Here is a 20791-nt window from a genome sequence, read left to right on the forward strand (position 1 = left end):
GCAATGAAACAGAACAGAGTCCAGAAATAGACTAAAAAATACAGTCAATTGACTTTTGGTAAAGGTGCAAAGGTGAGTCAATGGAGAAGAGTGTCTGGGGAGGATAGTCATTTTGAAATAATGACTGAAGAAATAATAATAATTTCAAATACTGCTGCTGCATTAATTGGATATAATGTGTACAAAAGTACACCGTGATACCTGATCTTTTATGAAAAAATTAACTCTAAATAGATCATATATCTAAACATAGAAAACAAAACCTTTAAACTTCTAACAGAAGAACATAGAGCAAATCTGTGTGACTTTATGTTTCAAAAAACGTATTTGGATACTATACTAAAAGCTTGATCCATAAAAGAAAACAAGTATAAATTAGAGTTTATTGAAATTAAAACTTTTTGCTCTGTGAAAATCCCACTGTACAGGGACTGAAAAGACAAGCAATTGACTGGAAAAAATATTTTCAAGTTACATATTTGAAAAAAAACTTATATGCAGAATATATGAAAAACTCTTAAAACTCAATTATAACCAAACAACCCAATTTATAAAAATGGGCAAAAGATCTGAACATTTAATCAAATAATATAGATGGAAGACAAATAGCATATGAGATGATGTTCAACATTATTAGTAATTAGAAAAATGCAAATTATGACTTTTTTATTATAGTTTAAGTTCTAGGGTAAATGTACATAACGTGCAGATTTGATACACAGATATACATGTGCCATGTTGGTTTGCTGCACCCATCAACTCTTCATTTACATTAGGTATTTCTCCTAATGCTATCCATCCCCCAGACCCCCACACTCTGACACGACCCGGTGTGTGATATTCCCTGCGCTGTGTCCAAGTGTTCTCATTGTTCAATTCCCACCTATGAATGAGAACATGTGGTATTTGGTTTTCTGTCTTTGTGATAGTTAGCTGAGAATGATGGTTTCCAGCTTCATCCATGTCCCTGCAAAGGACATCAATGCATCCTTTTTTATGGCTGCATAGTATTCCATGGTGTATATGTGCCACATTTTCTTAATCCAGTCTATCACTGATGGACATTTGGGCTTGTTCCAAGTCTTTGCTATTGTGAATAGTGCCTCAATAAACATACATGTGCAGGTGTCTTTATAGTAGCATGATTTGTAATCCTTTGGATATATACCCAATAATGGGATTGCTGGGTCAAATGATATTTCTAGTTCTAGATCCTTGAGGAATCGCCACACTGTCTTCCATGTCTTCCACAATGGTTGAACTAATTTACACTCTCACCAACAGTGTAAAAGCATTCCTATTTCTGCACATCCTCTCCAGCATCTGTTGTTTCCTGACTTTTTAATGATCGCCATTCTAACTGGCATGAGATGGTATCTCATTGTGGTTTTGATTTGTATTTCTCTGATGAACAGTGATGATGAGCATTTTTTCATGTGTCTGTTGGCTGCATAAATGTCTTCTTTTGAGAAGTATCTGTTCATATCCTTTGCCCACTTTTTGATGGGGTTGTTTTTTTTTTCCTGTAAATTTGTTTGAGTTCTTTGTAGATTCTGGATATTAGCCCTTTGTCAGATGGGTAGATTGCAAAAATTTTCTCTCATTCTGTAGGTTGCTTGTTCACTCTGATGGTAGCTTCTTCTGCTGTGCAGAAGCTCCTTAGTTTACTTAGATCCCATTTGTCTGTTTTGGCTTTTGTTGCCATTACTTTTGGTGTTTTAGTCATGAAGTCCTTGCCCATGCCTATGTCCTGAATGGTATTGCCTAGGTTTTCTTCCAGGGTTTTTATGGTTTTAGGTCTAACACTTAAGTCTTTAATCTATCTTGAACTAATTTTTGTATGAGGTGTAAGGAAATGATCCAGTTTCAGCTTTCTACATATGGCTAGCCAGTTTTCCCAGCACCATTTATTAAATAGGGAATCCTTTCCCCATTTCTCGTTTTTGTCAGGTTTGTCAAAGATGAGATAGTTGTAGATGTGTGGTATTATTTCTGAGGGCTCTGTTCTGTTCCATTGGTCTGTATCTCTGTTTTGGTACCAGTACCATGCTGTTTTGGTTACTGTAGCCTTGTAGTATAGTTTGAAGTCAGGTAGCATGATGCCTCCAGCTTTGTTCTTTTGGCTTAGGATTGTCTTGGCAATGCAGACTTTTTTTGGTTCCATATGAACTTTAAAGTAGTTTTTTCCAATTCTGTTTATAGTATTCTCTGATGGTAGTTTGTATTTCTGTGGGGTCGGTGGTGATATTCCCTTTATCATTTTTTATTGCATCTATTTGATTTTTCTCTCTTTTCTTATTAGTCTTGCTAGCAGTCTATCAATTTTGTTGATCTTTTCAAAAAACCAGCTCCTGGATTCATTGATTTTTTGGAGGGTTTTTTGTGTCTCTATCTCCTTCAGTTCTGCTCTGATCTTAGTTATTTCTTGCCTTCTGCTAGCTTTTGAATATGTTTGCTCTTGCTTCTCAAGTTCTTGTAACTGTGATGTTAGGGTGTCAATTTTAGATCTTTCCAGCTTCCTCTTGTGGGCATTTAGTGCTATAAATTTCCCTCTACACACTGCTTTAAATGTGACCCAGAGATTCTGGTATGTTGTATCTTTGTTCTCATTGGTTTCAAAGAACATCTTTATTTCTGCCTTCATTTTGTTATGTACCCAGTAGTCATTCAGGAGCAGGTTGTTCAGTTTCCATGTAGTTGCGCAGTTTTGAGTGAGTTTCTTAATCCAGAGTTCTAATTTGATTGCACTGTAGTCTGAGAGACAGTTTGTTGTGATTTCTGCCCTTTTACATTTGCTGAGGAGTGCTTTACTTTCAATTATGTGGTCAATTTTAGAAGAAGTGTGATGTGGTGCTGAGAAAAATGTACATTCTGTTTATTCAGGGTGGAGAGTTCTGTAGATGTCTATTAGGTCCACTTGGTGCAGAGCTGAGTTCACGTCATGGATATTCCTTGTTAACCTCTGTCTTGTTGATCTGTCTAATATTGACAGTGGGGTGTTAAATCTCCCACTATTATTGTGTGGGAGTCTAAGTCTCTTTTTAGGTTTCTAAGGACTTGCTTTATGAATCTGGGTGCTCCTGTATTGGGTACATATATATTTATGATAGTTAGCTCTTCTTGTTAAATTGATCTGTTTACCATTATGTAATAGCCTTCTTTGTCTCTTTTGATCTTTGTTGGTTTAAGGTCTGTTTTATCAAAGACTGGGATGCAACCCCCACTTTTTTTTTGTTTTCCATTTGCTTGGTAGATCTTCCTCCATCCCTTTATTTTGAGCCTATGTGTGTCTCTGCACGTGAGATGGGTCTCCTGAATACAGCATACTGACATGTCTTGACTATCCAATTTGCCAGTGTGTGTCTTTTAATTGGGGCATTTAGCCCATTTACATTTAAGGTTAATATTGTTATGTGTGAATTTGATCCTGTCATTATGATGTTGGTTGGTTATTTTCCCCGGGAATTGATGCATTTTCTTCATAGCATCACTGGTCTTTATAATTTGGCATGTTTTTGCAGTGACTGGTACCAGTTGCTTCTTTCCATGTTCAGTGCTTCCTTCAGGAGCTCTTGTATGGCAGGCCTGGTGGTGACAAAATCTCTCAGCATTTGCTTGTCTGTAAAGGATTTTATTACTCCTTCACTTATGAAGCTTAGTTTCCCTGGATATGCAATTCTGGGTTGAAAAATTTTTTGAGAATGTTGAATATTGGCCCCCACTCTCTTCTGGCTTGTAGGGCTTCTGCCAAGAGATCCGCTGTTAGTCTGATGGGCTTTGAGACTGAGTCTCATTCTATGACCCATGCTGGAGTGCAGTGGCATGATCTCGGCTCACTGAAACCTCCACCTTCCAGGTTCAAGCTATTCTCCTGCCTCAGCCTCCGGAGTAGCCAGGACTACAGGGACACACCACCATGCCCAGCTAACTTTTGTATTTTTAGTAGAGACGGGGTTTCACCATGTTGGCCAGGATGGTCTTGATCTCCTCGGCCTCCCAAAGTGCTGGGATTACAGGCATGAGCCACTGTGCCTGGCCAATTATGACCATTTTAAGACACTTCCATCCATTGTTTAGAATGACTGAAATTAAAAAACAAAACAAAACAAAAACGTCCCTCACAATAACAAGGGCTAGTGATGATTAGGAGAAACTGGAATTCTCATAAATTGCTAGTGAAAAGCCAAAATGTTACGTTTGCTTGGAACACATTTTGGCAACTTCTTATAAAGTTAAACATACACTTACTATACAACCTAATAATCCTACTTCTAGTTATTTACCCGAGTTAATAGAAAACTCATGTTCACACAAAACAAAAAGCTGTACATGAAAGTTTATAGCAGTTTCATTAAAAATCACTATAAAATGAGACGGAACTCAGATATCTTTCACCAAGTGAATGGATAAAGAAACTATGGTACATCTATATAACAGAATACTAGAAAATAAAAATGAACTGGCTGGGCATGGTGGCTCAGGCCTGCGATTCCAGCACTTTGGGGGAGCTGAAGCGGGAAGATTCCTTGAGCCCAGGAATTCGAGACCAACCTCAGCAACACAGTGATATCCTGTCTCATAGAAAGAAAAAAAGAAAGAAAGAAAGAGAAAAAGAGAGAAATGAACTATTGCTTCACATGACAACATGGAAGAATATTTTTTCTCTTAAAAAATTATAATTCACAGAATTATGCTATCATCACCTCTATCTAATTTTAGAACATGTCATCACCCCAAAATGAAAGCCCATACTCATTAGGTCCCATTAGTAGTCACTCCATTTCTTCCTCCTCACAGTGCCTGGTAATCATGAGTTCACTTTCTCATTATAGATTTCTTTATTCGGGACATTTCATATAAATGACATGCTATCTGGCCCTTTTTTGTGACTGGCTTCTCTTACTTTGCATCACGTTTAAAAATTTTTAATCTTATTTTTTGCCGACATGAGGTCCCACTATGTTGTACAGACTGGTCTCGAACTCCCGGGCTCAAGTGATCCTCCCTCCTTGGCCTCTCAAAGTATTGGGATTACAGGCTTGAGTCACTGCACCCAGCCTAGCATCATGTTTTTAAGGTTCATCTATTCTGTTGCACATACTACTTAATTTCATTTTACTACTGAATAAAATTCCTTCATATAGATATGCCACATTTTATTTCTCCAATTTATTAATTGATGGAAATTTGGTTTTTTCCCCACTTTTGGCTACTATGAACAATGCTGCTATGAACATTTGTATCAAAGCTTCTGTGTGAACACATGTTTTCAATTATCTTGGCCATATATCTAGGAGCAGAATCACTTGGTAATATGGTAGGTCTATATTTAACATCTTGAACAAACTGCCAGATTATTTTCCAAAGTGGCTGCACCACCTTACAGTCCTACCAGCAACATGTGGAAGTTCTAATTTCTGCATATTCCCCACAATACTTATTCTTATATCATCTGTCTCTTTGATCATAGCCATCCTAGTGCATGTGAAGTGCTACCTCATTGTGGCTTTGTTTTGCACTTCCCTAATAACTAATGACGTTCAGCATCTTTTCATGTGTCTTCTTTGGGGAAGTGTGTATTCAAATCTTTTGCCCATTTTAAAGGGTTATTTGTCTTTTTATTTGTAAGAGTATGTTATATATTTTGGGTACAACTACATAGAGGAATCTTAAATGCATTTTGCTGAGTGAATGAATCCAGACCCAAAAGGCTGCATGTTGTATTATTTCATTTACATAATATTCTGTAAAAGGCAAAACTATAAAGACAGAAAACAGATCAGCGGTTGTGTGGAATTGTGATAGAGGGAAAGGCTGACTACAAAGGGACAACACAAGCAAATTTTTAGGGTAATGAAATTGTTCTGTAGGGTACTATTGTATTGGATACATTACCCATTTGTAAAAACCCATAGAACTGTATGCCACAAAAAGTAACCTCTACCGTATTCAAGTTTAAAAGAATATAAACCAGGATTTCAAGGGAACCCAAGATGGAATGCAGACTGTAACAAATAAATTTGTTTACAATTGTATGATATAATCACACTAAAGGCAATAAAGAAGAAAGAAGCTGACTTAAACAACTTGGGAAAGTGTTTTGACTAGATACTGTAAGCTAAAGGGGAAAATATGCAAATAATACTCTTTTCAAGATGGAAAATTGTCTTCTCATTGTGTCTGAAGCTTTGCTTACTTTTCTTCTCCACATTTTTTTTAGTTCTTTATTTCATCTTAAAAAAAAAACCCTAAAATTGTCCAGGCACAGTGGCTCACACCTGTAATCCCAGCACTTTGGGAGGCTGAGGCAGGTAGATCACATGAGGTCAGGATTTCGAGACCAGCCTGACCAACATAGTGAAACCCCGACTGTACTGAAAAAACACAAAAAATTAGCCCAGCGTGGTGGGTGGCAGGTGCCTATAATCCCAGCTACTTGGGAGGCTGGGGCAGGAGAATCGCTTGAACCCAGGAGGCCAAGATTGCAGTGAACTGAGATTGTGCCACTGCACCCCAGCCCGGGCAACAAGAGTGAACAAAAAACAAACAAACAAAACAACAACAACAACAACAACAAAACACCCTAAAATTGTTTAAAAAACTAAAATCATATCCTGTTTCTTAACCATTTCAAGCACTGGCTTAGCTGAGATGGTTTCAAAGATTCAGCCCTGTATACCTGCAGCCTGGCTTCCCAACTTTCTTCACATCATAGCACATCTGGAAAATGGCATAGTTGTGTGGTGCACTGATGCAAATGGACAAGGCCGACTGGACAAGTCTACCCCAGCCTCATCTGGCTCCCTAAGGGTTTGAGCATATCAGTATCTTAGCATAACTACAACCTATTCCTGCACTATTTCCCTTACCACTTGGGAAACACTCTGAACGCCCCTCCTAACCACAGTATTTAACTGTCCTTGGCCAAATGAAGACAGGATGTAGTCTGTGCCACTACAAAAAAACGAATTTTGACTATTGGTTTTTCTGTCTGCAAAGCTGACTAACTTAATCAGGGAATAATTCCTGATACTGGTCTCATTAGCATCAATTAACAACCAATTGGCCTACAGTTTTTGAACTAACTTCTACCAACCTTACCTTTTCTTTCATTTTTTCCACCTTGTATTTGAGCTGGGGCACTACACTGTTGGGTGGCAAGCCTTTTTCCAGTTGAGTCACAAATTTAGCATATTTAGAAACTTGACTATTTAGGACTTCTGGATCCAGGCAATCAAATTTGGACTGTGAAAAATTTAAAAACAAAGCAAAACAAGTTAAAACATAAAGTAAAAGTCAAGTTTGAAATACTAAAAAGACTTTTAAAAGTTAATCCAAATCTACATTGTGCTTTTGGAAACGGCTTTACTTATTAAATTGCTAATAATATTATATATCCAGCATCACCTGTTTATTCCTGAGGGTCAATATGCATAAACTCCTCGAAGGAGACAAATAGCTATTTTTTTACTCTTGCTAACCAGAAATTTCTCACCTAGTAGTCTTCTATTATTTGATTATATACCTGTTTAACATAAACACTTTAAATTCATAAATTATTCATAAAATTATAGAGCTATATACTTATATATAGATCTTATATATAGATCTATAATTGTTTTTCTCAGTTATGTAAACATATAAGTATACACATATATTGACATGTCAGATAGCCACACATATATACTGATGGCAGTAGAAAATTTGTAAACCTTCATTTTTCTTTATTCTAAATCCATCATTTTCCTTCTGCTCCCTAATGGGTTTTCTTGTGCATTTCCTAGGGTGAATGCATCCCATGTTGGAAGCCACTGCTCTAATCCATGGTGGTAATCAGAAAATTCTTTTTAAGCTGCTGCTTCTCAAGAATATTTTTTTACTTCTGAGTTAAGTGATAAATGAGTTAAAGGAGTTATAATTGGTGTTATAGCATATATTTGTTTTTTATTTTCTATTTTCTCCACCAAAGGTAAGTTCTATGTTTGAACTTTGTTCTTCTCATTCTCCAATGGTACTCCCAGCACCTGGAACATATTTTCTATGCTACTGTTTTTTAACCAAGGCATGTGTCTTCTAATGATAGGCATCAGCACAGGTAGGATGAATAAGAAGTGTAAAACAATATTTGTGAGGTTGATAGTATTTCTAACATGTCCATACCACACTTGAAAGTATAGGTGGCCATCTATTTTGCCTCGTAGAGAGGTGACTCTTGTTAAGGATTGAATATAGGGTAGATCCTAGAAACAAAACTCTCTGATGGCTGTTGATATTTGGCTTCTTAATTTAAAAAGTTTACTATTGAGTTCTTAAAGGAAGATCCTAGATTTTATCACTCTATCCTATTACAGTGAACAAAATGGCTTCCTTTTTCAAAGGACAACAAAAGTAGAAACCTAAAGTGTGTAGATCACAAATAAAATCCTACAATCCTTAAGAACATTGAAGTGTATGATGACAACATTGTGTTTAGAAACCACAAAGTGATTAAATATCACACAGCATTGTCCATTGATGCTTCCGTTATGTAGCCTTCTAATATGCAGGACCTGAGAAGCCTGGCTTACAAGAATACTTTCTTTTCTGTAGCATACAGTGACATAAGGACCTTTGTGCTTTTCGCTGGAAAGCTTATAAAAATTCTCAGAAAATGATACCATTGCATATTTTACTGACATTAAGTAAAGCACCAGATTGTTAAAAGTTATAATTCAAATTATTACAATTTTAAGATTAATTCATACAAAAATAATTTAAGAACTGAAGGCTTTTTTCCCCTACCTTTAACCATTCTTGTTGGAGTTTATCCCATTCAGAGAAAGAATCCCAGAGCAATTGTTTGAGCTTCAGTTCAGCACTGACTTCTTCCAAAGCTTCAAACTTGGACACTTCTACCTTTAAAAATGTAGTACACAAAATGCGCAATTTAGTTTTCAGATATAATGAGCATATGCTATTCTCCTGTTAGTAATTTTTGGTACAGTGATTGCTTGGCAGAATGTGCATCCTAAATGGATTAAGAAAAGGAGCACTAGAAACAAATGAAGAAGAAAAGAAAACTCCACAAAACCCCACATACATTAGAATTTCCATTACAGTAACAAAATATAACTCCTGGTATTTCCTTAGAACTTAAATATTCTCCAAAGACATAAATATTATAAGAGTAACACAGGCATTCTTCTTTGAGTTGAATTATACATGCACATATATGTTAGGCCTTCTAGGGAAAGCCGATGAGTCTTTAGAGGCACTGATTTCTATTGGGCTTCTGTACTTAAATGGCAGAAGAAGATGATGACTGTGCGATAGCTGGTGGGGAAGATGGTGAAGTTTAAGATGGAGAGGACAGCATGGTTTCCGACTCTTTTCTAAACACGGACTTTATATGAACCCCATGGAGAGGAAGGGTGTAAGAAAATGTGAAGAACGTGTTTTCATGAGAAGTGTTTTAAGACTGCTTTGGCTCAAAGCTGGGGAAACTTTCAGGGAGTTGGTTACACAGAAATTCTTGGACTTTGACATTAGGCATTTAGTCTTGTCTTCCATTAAGAGTTGCAAATGATTTCCTGCAACCTGGATTAGTTAGGCTTTCACACCTATTCTCCAAATAATTGAGAGCCACAGAAGGAAGGCTAGATCAGAGGCAATCAGGAAGGAATCAGTCATGAAGTCATAGACAGGGAAGATGGAAGGAGGAAGACACACTTTCATTTCAGGTTCTGTGTTTTTTAAAAATTAATTTTTTAACTTTTTATTGTGGTAAAAACCACATTAATGAGATCTATTCTTTTAATAAATTTTTAAGCGTAAAGTACAGTAATGCTAGCTATAATGATGTTAACAATGTTATTTAATGTACGTTTTCTAATACTTTTTCACGTTGCACAACTGAAACTTTATACATCTAGAACAACTCCTCGTTTCCTCCTCCTCCTAGCCTCTGGAAACCACCGTTCCACTTTCTGCATATATGAATTTGACTACTTTAGATATCTCATATAAATGAGATCATGCAGTATTTGTCCTTTTGTAGCTGGCTTATTTCACTAAGAATAATGTCCTCCAGGCTCATCCATGCTGTGACATAGCAGGATTTTCTTCTTTTGTGAGGCTGAATAAAATTCTATGTTATGTAGATACCACATTTTCTTTATCCATTCATCTGCTGATGGACATTTTAAGTCGTTTCCTTATCTTGGCTATTGAGAATAATGCTGCAATGAACATGGGAGTACAAATATATCTTTAAGAGCCTGATTCAATTATTTGGGATATATGCTCATAAATGGGATCATTGGGTCATTTTTAATTTTTTTAATTTTTGAGGAACCACCGTGCTGTTTTCCATAGTGTTTGCACCATTCTACATTCTCATCTACAGTGTAAAGGATTCCAATTTCCACACATCCTTGCCAATATTTATCATTCATTTTATTTTTGTAATGGCCATCTAACAGATGTGAGGTGATACCTTCTTGTAGTTTGATTTTAATTTCCCTGATGATTACTGATGTTGGGTATCTTTTCACATGCCTATTGACCATTTGTATGTCTTCTTTAGAGAAATGTTCATTCAAGTCCTTTGTCCATTTTAAAAACTATTTTTTTTTTTTTTGGCTATTGTGTTGTAGGAGTTCCTTATATGTAAGGAGTTTAGATAATAACCTTTTATCAAGTATATAATTTGCAAATTTTTTCCCTCATTCTGTATGTTGCCTTTGATTGGCTCTGTTGATTGTTCCCTTTGCTTTGCAGAAGCTATTTAGTTTGATGTAGTTCCACTTGTCTATTTCTGTTTTTGTTGCATTGGTTTTTGGTGTCACATCCAAGAAATCATAGCCAAGGTCAATGTCATGAAGATTTCTCCTACATTTTCCTCTAGGAATTTTATAGTTTTAGGTCTTTTAAGTCTTTAACCCATTTGTTTTGAACTGATTTTTGTGTAAGGGTTCACCTTCATTCTTTTGCATGTGAATATCCAGTTCCTTAACACCATTTGTTGAAGAGACTATCCTTTCCCTGTTATGAATTTTTGGCACCTTTGCCAAAGACGAGTTGACCATATTTATTGATTTATTTTGGGGCTTTCCATTCTGTTTCATTGGTCTATATGTCTGAATGTATGCTAGTACCACACTATTTTAATTACTATAGCTTTGTAATATGTTTTTAGATTAGGAAGTGTGAGGCCTCTAGCTTTTTTCTTGTTTCTCAAAATTGCATTGGGTACTTGAGGTCCTCTGTGGTTCCCTAAAAATTTTAGAATTTGTTTTCAATATTTCTTTAAAAATGTCATTGGGAATTTGATAAAGATTGCATTGAATGTATAGGTCACTTTGGGTAGTACAGGTATTTTAACAATATTAAGTGGTCTAATCAATGAACATGGGATATCTTTCGATTTATTTGTGTATTATTTCATTTCTTTCATCACAGTTTTTTAGTTTTCAGTGTGTGAGTCTTTCACCTCCTAGGTTAAGTTTGTTTCTACTTTATTATTATTATTTTTGATTCTGTTGTAAATGGCATGCTATTTTTTATGCTATTTGGATTGTTATTTATGTTATTTCTTTATTTTTATGCTATTTCTTTATCTTTTGGATTGTTTGTTGTTAGTATATAAAAATGCAACTAATTCATGTAAGTTGATTTTGTATTCTGCAACTTTACTGAGTTTATTTATTAGTTTTAATTTTTTTTCCCTGGAGTTTTAGAGTTTTCTACACATAAGATACCTAGAATATGCTGGATCCTGTCACTACTCCAAGACAGGTGATATAGAAGTTTGTCCCTTGAGCAGTCCCCTGATAATGTATCACACTGGGCAGCCACTTCAAATCTTTCCGTGTCCAGGTAGAAGCTGAGATTTGGGAATTCTTGCTTGCTTATTCTGCACTGAGTCAGGGGTGGGGGGAGGGGTGTTAATGGCTAGTGAGTGTAAACTGGTCGAAACTGTTGCTTTTGTTCTCAGTGGTTCCAACCTGGGGCCTTTCCTGTGCATAATCAAATTCAGGCAAGAGAGAAACCAGTCTCTCAGGCAGACCCCTAAAGTGTCAGAATGCCATATATTCCATCCAGTCTGTCTTTCCCTCCCTCACCAGGGAGAAGCTGAGAACTTCCTCCTAACTGTGTAGCACTGTGCTGGGGGCAGGAATCACAGTGAAAGGGTGTTAGAAATTATTCTACTGGCTTCAATCAGCTGATTTTATACTTGCCCAGGGTGCAAGAGACTCTCAACTTGCCTTTGTATTTCTGACAAAATAAGTTGGTTCAGGGGTTGTTGAGTCAGTGTGTCCAAGGGAAAAAGGAGGGGCTGGGGCTTCATACTCTGCTGTCTTGCTGACAGGACCAATGATATTCTTTCCTACTCAAGGAGTGCTCACATGTGAGTTGTAGCTTTTTTTTTTTTTTTTGAAATGGAGCCTTGCTTACACTGTCACCCAGGTTGGAGTGCAGTAGTGCGATCACGGCTCACTGCAACCTCCGCCTCCTGGGTTCAAGTGATTCTCCTGCCTCAGCTTCCCAAGTAGCTGGGATTACAGGCACCTGCCACCATGCCTAGCTAATTTTTCTTATTTTTAGTAGAGATGGGGTTTCATCATGTTGGCCAGGCTGGTCTCGAACTCCTGACCTTGTGATTTGCCAGGCTTGGCTTCCCAAAGTGCTGGGATTACAGGTGTGAGCCACCATGCCCGGCCAAGTTGTAGCTTTTTATCAAGTAGTATTTCCTCCATACCTTGCTCCTTACTACATATCTTCCTGTCTTGTAGGTCAGTTAACTCAACCTGGGAACAACTTTGAACTCTAGTTCCTTCACACAAATCTGCCTCAAGTATCACCAGCCTTATTGGCTGGTATCAAGTTCATAATTTTCAGATTTCTCTACCAATCCCTGGACCCTGGAGTAGACAGCATGTCAGATCACTTTCTGATCATCCATCTGGGGCTCTGAAAAGACAGGTGCATTCCCCTGTGAGGTTCAAGCATGTTCCTCCAATATATTTGGGGAGACCAATGGCATCTTCCTTATTGCTAGGGGCTCCCTGGTTTTGTCCATAGGAATATTTTCTTTTCTATTCTCTTTTCTTGTTGTTGGTCTCTCTAAAAGCTATTGAAAGCATCTGCATCTCTTGACCCTTTCTCTTCATGTTTTTTGAGAGACTTCTTTTAGCCTTTCAAATATACCTTTTTTTATTTCTATTTTTTTATTTTTTGAGACAGGGTCTCTGTCACCCAGGCTGGAGTGCAGTGTCACAATCTTGGCTCACTGCAACCTCCGCCTCCTGGGCTCAAGTGATCCCCCCCAGTTTAGCCTCCCAAGTACCTGGGACTACAGGTGTGTGACACCATGCCTGGGTAATTTTTGTATTTTTAGTAGTGATGTGGTTTCACTATGTTGGTCAGGCTGGTCTCAAACTCAAGAGCCTAAGTGATCCAACCACCTCGGCCTCCCAAAGTGCTGGGATTACAGGCATAAGCCACTGCTCCTGGTCCTCAAATCTACCCTTTTACAACCATTTGTCCCTGGCTTAGCTGGGGATGTCATTTTTATCAAATTGGCACATAAAACCAGTGTAAATCAGGCAATATCAATGGAATCATAACATCCATATGAATGTAAAGGAAGCCTGAATATTACTGAAGAAAGGATAGTGTGGTTTTAATTGACCACATTTAAAAATCCACTTACATTTTAACATAGAAAGTACAGTTCCTTGTCTGAAAGTTTTGCATAATTCACAATTATTTCAATAAGAAAGATATTTGGTATCTCATGTGTATTAGTCTTTAAACACTTCAAAGGCAGGGAACATATCATATTTTGTATTTGAGGCTATTTGTAGCATGCTGACTAGCACATAGTTGTCCAAATATTGAATGTTTACAGTTACATTATTGAAGTCCTTGTGCATATATGCCATTTCTATACACACATTTCTAAGACAGATGGTGTAAAACTGTCATTACCTTAAAATTCTTCTGATAGGACTTATACCGAAATGCACGTTTCTGAAGATCAGCCAGAACAGATTGCAGATTATTCAATATGAGCCTTATTTTGTCTTGGTCAGCAGAGATATCTAAAATCTGTGGATCCTGTAAATTTAAGACAGTTTTTGGTTAGCCATTCCTGCTTTTTGATAAAGATCAATTAAATTAAATGAATTAATAAACATTTTTAAAAAGATTCCTTTAATTCTCTTTTCTTTTTGATTTTTAGAAATGATGTTTAAAATTGTTGCTTTCCTGAATTTTAAACCAATGCATAGACATTATAAAAAGTACGCATTTGTATAAAGTGCCATGGAGATAAAATTGTTTTAAAACATTACCTAATATATTCTTCCTCATCTGCTTTCATTTCCTACACTTCTTCAACCAACGTGACCTCAGATAAGCAGAGGTGAATGCAACAGGGAAGAGAAGGAAGGGGATATGATATAAGGTAAATTTCCACTATACAATAAAGGAAATGGAAAGGCCTTTGTATTCTAAGATGATAGAAGAGAGAAAATGAAAAACATAAATGGCAAGACATATGTTTTACGGCTGACCTGTTAGGATTGAAACCCCAGTGAATGGGAATGGAATAGTTCAGGAGCAAAGCAAAAGCACGTAACTAGGTTTGGGATAATCTGAGAAAACTGAAGGAATTTGAGAACCATTATAGCCATAGCTCAGGGAGGCTAGTTAGTCCATGTCTTAGTCAGCATGGCCATGCATTCAAATTGGCAACGTGCTCTAGATTAGTAAAAGCCAAGGGATGTGTCCAGGAAGAAAGGGCTTATATTGACATTCTGGTGTCTTGTGACTTGGTATGATATACAGGGAATCCTGAAGTTCTCATGTGTCTTGATTCTGGTAGTGGGAACTGTTGTGAGAACTGATGGACCAGAAGATGTCTGAGGCCAGGATGAGAAAGCTACAGATTACTTGGGACTGTAGGTTATGGAAGCAATGATGGATTGCAGCATAGGGGCTAGCATGGTGCCTAAAGAACCAGGAAAGACGCTTAGTTAACAGCAACCGGGACAACCAGGTGCAGCCCAGCCAAACTGCACTGGAAGCTGCTATGGCCCAGAAGGTAGCATGAAGAACAGACGACCTGCCTCCCCCATCTATTCGCCATGAGGGAATGCAAGCTTCCCTTTATGGGGCAATAGGTAGGACGGGATGGTGGCATAGGTGGCCCAATAGGAAGTTTAGATTTTCAGTTGAATTAAAATCTATTCAAAAGAGACCCAGGTAGAATGGAACAGACATTTCAAACTGAAATAAATTATTATTAATGGTCACATTTAGGTTTTCTTCTGAATTCCCCACAACAGCAGGGATGAGGGTCTTGATAGCAAGAGAGTATCATTTATGGAAATGATGAAGTTACAGTCCTTTGCCCAAGAGAATTAACTTCAAACTTTCTACAGAAAAAGCACTAGTTAGAATGAGCCCACGCTTTCATTTTGTGTATGTGCATCATGCTATTTAAAATGCATGATTTGCATGCAGATATTAATTGCAGCACTATCCACAATAGCAAAGACATGCAATCAATCTAAATGCCAATCAATATCAGATTGGATAAAAAGAATCTGGCACATATACACCATGGAATACTATGAAGCCATAAAAAAGAACAAGACTATGTCCTTTGCAGGAATACAGATGGAACTGGAGGCCATTATTCATAGCAAATTAATGCAGGAGTATAAAACCAAGTATTGCATGTTCTCACTTATAAGTGAAAGCTAAATGATGAGAACACATGGACGCAAAGAGAGGAACAACAGACACTGGGGCCTACCTGAGAGTGGAGGTTGGGAGGAGGGAGAGGATCAGAAAAAAATATCTATTGTGTACTAGGCCTGGTACCTGGGTGACAAAATAACCTATGCAGCAAATCTCTGAGACATGAGTTTACCTATATAACAAACCTACACATGTATCCCTGAACCCAAAATAAAAGTTTTTTAAAAAATAAAAAATGCATGATTATACATCAAGCATGTGCTGGCACTTTTGCTTTCTCTAATGATCTATGCATACATAAATATTCATACTTTTTAACGGTATGCTGTGTATAGAATACAGTATATGGTACAGCAATTAATAGCAGACTATTAACCATTGACAGTAGACTGCTTAAGCTTGAATCCAAATTCCTCCATTTAGTAACTGTGTGACCCTCAGCAAATTACTTAACCCTGTACTCTAATTTCCTTTTCTGTAAAATGTGAATAATAAAACCCTAAAGTGTTCTGAGATTTAAATGAGTTAAAACATGAAAACATACATAAGAATATTTCTAGGACTATTACTCATCATTGCCCAAAATGGTAAATAATCCCAATTTCCATCACCCATGAAATGAAAATACAATAAAATACTACATAGCAACAAACATGAATAAACTACATCCACAAATAGCAATATGGATAAATCTTAGGAACATACCAAAATAAAATAAAGGGCACACTGTGTGGTTCTAATTAATAGAAGTTCAAAAATAGGAAATTTATAGCATTCCTGCTCCAGATGGCCTGCCACTGCCAACATGCCTGCTGCAGGAGGGAGGCATGGCTGGGGCTGCACACTCCATGGAGCCAGTGGGAGTTAGGGACAAGTGGGAGCCTTGTCCCTTCCAAGCTGGGGTGGGAGTTGCTCGGGTGCAGCTGTAGCCACTCAAACTGTTGCTGTAGACTCAGGCAGTCCTGTGCTCTTGGGGGCATGGGAAGGCCCCTCTGCCCTCGCAGGCTTGGAAGTGCCTGCTTCCACTGCCTGGTCTCATCCTGCTCTGATCTTGGAAGGGAGAGAGGCCAGGCAGTGGGAGAAGGCACTTCTTCGATCTTCTCTGATCTCGGAGCAGTCAGGGCCCAGCCCCGTTGCCATGAACAGCAGCAGGAGGCAGACAGATTCCTGGATGGAAGGGGGTAGGTCCCCAGTGAGGCCCCACGTTGGTCTGAAGGCTGGGGGCTGGGCTGCCAGTCCCACAGACTGGAGTAGGAACTTGTGATGCTTTTTCCAGCCTGCCCATTATCCCCCATGGGCCCATCAGTGTACACTTCCTCCTCTCTGAGGTCCATAAAGGCCCTGGGCTCAGCCAGAGCCGAGCAGACAATGGGACAACCAGAAGCAGAGGGGAGCTACCCTCTCTGCTGAGAACTTCAGAGACCTGCAGAGATGTCATTGGGGCTACCAGTTGCAGAGAGTAGCAACCCACTTCAGGGCCTCCTGTCTGCTAGGAGCTGGGCATACATTGGGACAACCAGCTGCAGAGAGGAGCTATCCTGTCCAGGCCTTCTCTCTGCTCAGAGCTGCAGAGATGATGGGACAACCTGCCTGCAGAGAGGAGCCACCCATTGCAGGGTCTCCTCTCTGCTGAGAGCTGAACACTCAATGGGATGACCTGCCTAGAGAGGAGCTACCCACTGCGGATCTCCTCTGAGCTGTTCTACTGAATAAAGCTCCTCTTCATCTTGTTCACCCTCCACTTGTCTGCATACCTCATTCTTCTTAGATACAGGACAAGAACTCAGGCAAAGGTGCTACCGGCCACAGAGGTTTCCAGCCAGAAAAATGACACCCCAAAGATCCCATAACAAAAGGATTAGTAATTAGCAGGGGACACTAAAGGTATCATAATGCTTTACTGACTTGAGTAGTGGATGCATAGATGTGTTTATTTTCAGATAATTCATTGAGTTGTACAGTAATTAGTTTTGTACACTTTTGTCTGTAAGAAAATACAAAAGGGCTTCAATACAAAAGTAAAAACAATGCCAAGTCCTTCGAACACTGGTTGACAAAGAGGAAGCACACAATGTGAGCTGTTTTTACATTTCCATGTTAATACATGTAAAGGTATACTGTAATCTTTCATGTCTGTACTATATTCTTTTGAGTCAGTGTACCCTATATCTTTTCTATTGTAAAAGTGGTACAAGGTAACTAAATATTCTTCACTACTAATTATCAATGTATACTCTGTCTCTTCCTAAATGAGAATTTTCTAATATACTAGCAAAGTTTATTTTCATTTTTTATTTAGCTTTTAGTTTAAGTTCAGGGATATATGTGCAGGTTTGTTATACAGTTAAAATTGTGTTATGGGGGTTTGTTATATGAATTATTTCATCACCCAGGTATTATGCAAACTTTAAAATCGTGACAATAGCTATAAAATGTGCTAACAAGTCGTTAAAACTCTTCAAAATAAAAAATACAAGTTAGGACTAGAATTTAATTGGCTAAATTCAATTTTAATATTACATACATGCTTTGTGATAGTCTGAAATGTATTCACTACTTAAAGCGAGATTTTGAAACATTAATTTTTAAGTAGCAGCTCAAAGACGTTGTTGCTTGGTTAGAACGAAACTACAAAAAACTAAAGCTACATCAGTTAAATGTGTTCTCTAAATGGTTTGAAGAGTAGTCTTAATTATTCTCACCACAAAAAATGATGTATATGAGGTGACAGACACATTAATTAGCTTAACACTTTCACAATGTATACGTATATCAAAATATCACATTATATATTGTAAATATATACAATTTTTATTTGTTGACTATAATTTAATAAACAAATGTAATAGTAAAACTTTGCATAGATTATTTTTTACAAAATAATGATTTAACTTACCTGTGCTTGCAGTTTTACTTCATTCACTTCGTTGTTTAATTCTTCAAGATCACTACCCAAATGCACACAAAATTGCTTAATGCTTGATTCTCTATCACCCACTGATTTATCAATGGCATTCCGAACAGCAACAATGGATGGCTTCATAGTTGCAAAAACAGCAAAGTCTTCAGGAGGTGTGGGTACCTGATACTGTTCAATAAGCTTGTACATTTGAGTCACTATATTCCCTTCATCTTCAAGGCTTTCAATCTAAATGGAAACATAGTTTGCTCATTAAATGTAACAGAGTCCTAGTTCAGTCTTGAAGTTTGTTCTAATAGGAGACAGCCACTGTACAATATGAACATTTTATTAGTCTGTTCTGCTGCTGCTAATAAAGACATATCCGAGACTGGGTAATTTATAAAAGAAAGGTTTAATGGACTCACAGTTTCACATGGCTGGGGAGGACTCACAATCATGGCTAAAGACAAGGGAGAAGCAAAGGCATGTCTTACATGGCGGCAGGCAAGATAACTTGTGCAGGGGAACTCCCATTTATAAAAACCATCAGATCTCATGAGACTTATTCACTAACATGAGAACAGTATGGGGGAAACCACCCCCATGATTCAATTATCTCCACCCGGCCCCATCTTTGACATGTAGGAATTCAGTTCAAGGTGAGATTTGGGTGGAGACACAGCCAAACCATATCAAACATCAAACTGTGAATAGTCAGCACAGAAGGAGTGTATTATAATGTAACAGTCAAATTGGCTAAAGCCTGCTAGAAGATAGTCATTGCTATAATACAGGTAATTAGGTTAGGAGGTAAATTATTCAGAGCTGGGCTCTTATAAATGTTTCCTCTTTCTTTCTGTTTTGTTCTTTTGTTGTAGTAAACAGTGCCAATATTTAAAGTTTTCTAAGAAAACATGTGCTGTGCGGTTGTTCAGCTGTAGTATCTGAGCTTCTAGGCATGTGTGATGGGCAGTGATGATCCCAGAGCAGCCAGAGGGATCGACAAGCTGTGGACTTGGCTGCATAGGTTTAGAACCCAGATCTATGGTGAGATTCCCACTATCCCTTAATAAATTATTTTACCGCAGCCCAATGACTACTAAACATCTTCACTTTGATTTCTTACTTTCAGTGGACAGTATTGCTTGTCTTTCCTAATTTTCTGGCAAGGGATCCCCCAGTTTTGGGAAAGTTCCTTACCCCCAGCTCTGCCACATGGTTATAGAGGGAGCAGACATTTTCATACTAGTTGGCCCAATTTCCTGGCCACAAGCTGAACCAAGGACCATCAAACTGTGATCTAAAGAACTTAGCTCAGTCTGACCTTTCTCTTGGACATAGGAAGAGTTAGGACTGAGGCCATTTACTTTCATGTGGAAACAGAACACGTCATTAACATGAGAAGATAACCGCAGACAGGTTTTTAGAGAAATAGTTCTCAATCTTTAGCTTCCATGGCAATGACCTTGGAAAGCTTGTTAAAACAAATTGCTGAGCCCCTCCCAAGAGTGTCTGATTCAAAAGGTCTAGCAAGTCATAAAAACACTGTAGTCATGGAGGGTGGGTCCCAAGAATGAACATTTCTAACCCATTCTCAGGCGATGCTGCTGCTGCTGATTTGGAGTCCCCGTTCGGGAACCATGGTTCTGGAGGAGCAGAGATGAGAGAAGGAGAGAGGCCTTTTTGTAAAGGCCTGGCTCTATCCACACTTTAGGATTCTGAAAGATATTCCTGCAAACTTAGAATAAATCTTCCCATTTTTCTAAGCTATTTATGTGAGTTTTTGTGATTTTCAACCAAAATTTCTAACACCTTGAACAAATTACGTATAGAACTAAGTCTCTCTACATCAAGATCTGTTCATCTTCCTCTATTTCCTCTATTTTGGGTGAGTATATATCCAGGTTTCTCTGGGAATGTCCTGGGTTTACACTTATTGTCCTAGTACAATGATTAATAGTGTCTCTTTCACTCTCAGAAAAACGTACTGATCAGACAATGAATTATGTAGCCTACCCTCCCTATATTGGTATGAAATTGCTAAATACCCATTCCCTGCAGAATGATACCTATAAGTCACCTCATTTTCCTCTCACTGTCCCCTCATTCAGTTGCCCATCAAGTCCTTTCAATTCTACT

General features: G+C 38.0%; 1 protein-coding gene across 3 annotated transcripts in view; it reads right to left on the reverse strand.

Annotated features, from left to right (window-relative positions):
* Positions 1-20791, reverse strand: part of DNAH6 (dynein axonemal heavy chain 6) — a 368310-nt gene that overhangs the window by 226075 nt on the left and 121444 nt on the right. For all 3 annotated transcript variants that reach the window (XM_050754693.1, XM_050754695.1, XM_050754692.1), the window contains exons 15-18: positions 18647-18898; positions 13972-14100; positions 8782-8895; positions 7102-7245 (exon numbers count right to left, since the gene is read on the reverse strand). In XM_050754693.1, the coding sequence (XP_050610650.1) occupies positions 7102-7245; positions 8782-8895; positions 13972-14100; positions 18647-18898 (639 nt within the window). The remainder of the gene's footprint in view (positions 1-7101; positions 7246-8781; positions 8896-13971; positions 14101-18646; positions 18899-20791) is intronic.

This window comes from Macaca thibetana, chromosome 13 (assembly GCF_024542745.1).
Source record: "Macaca thibetana thibetana isolate TM-01 chromosome 13, ASM2454274v1, whole genome shotgun sequence".
In the NCBI taxonomy this organism is placed as follows: domain Eukaryota; kingdom Metazoa; phylum Chordata; class Mammalia; order Primates; family Cercopithecidae; genus Macaca; species Macaca thibetana.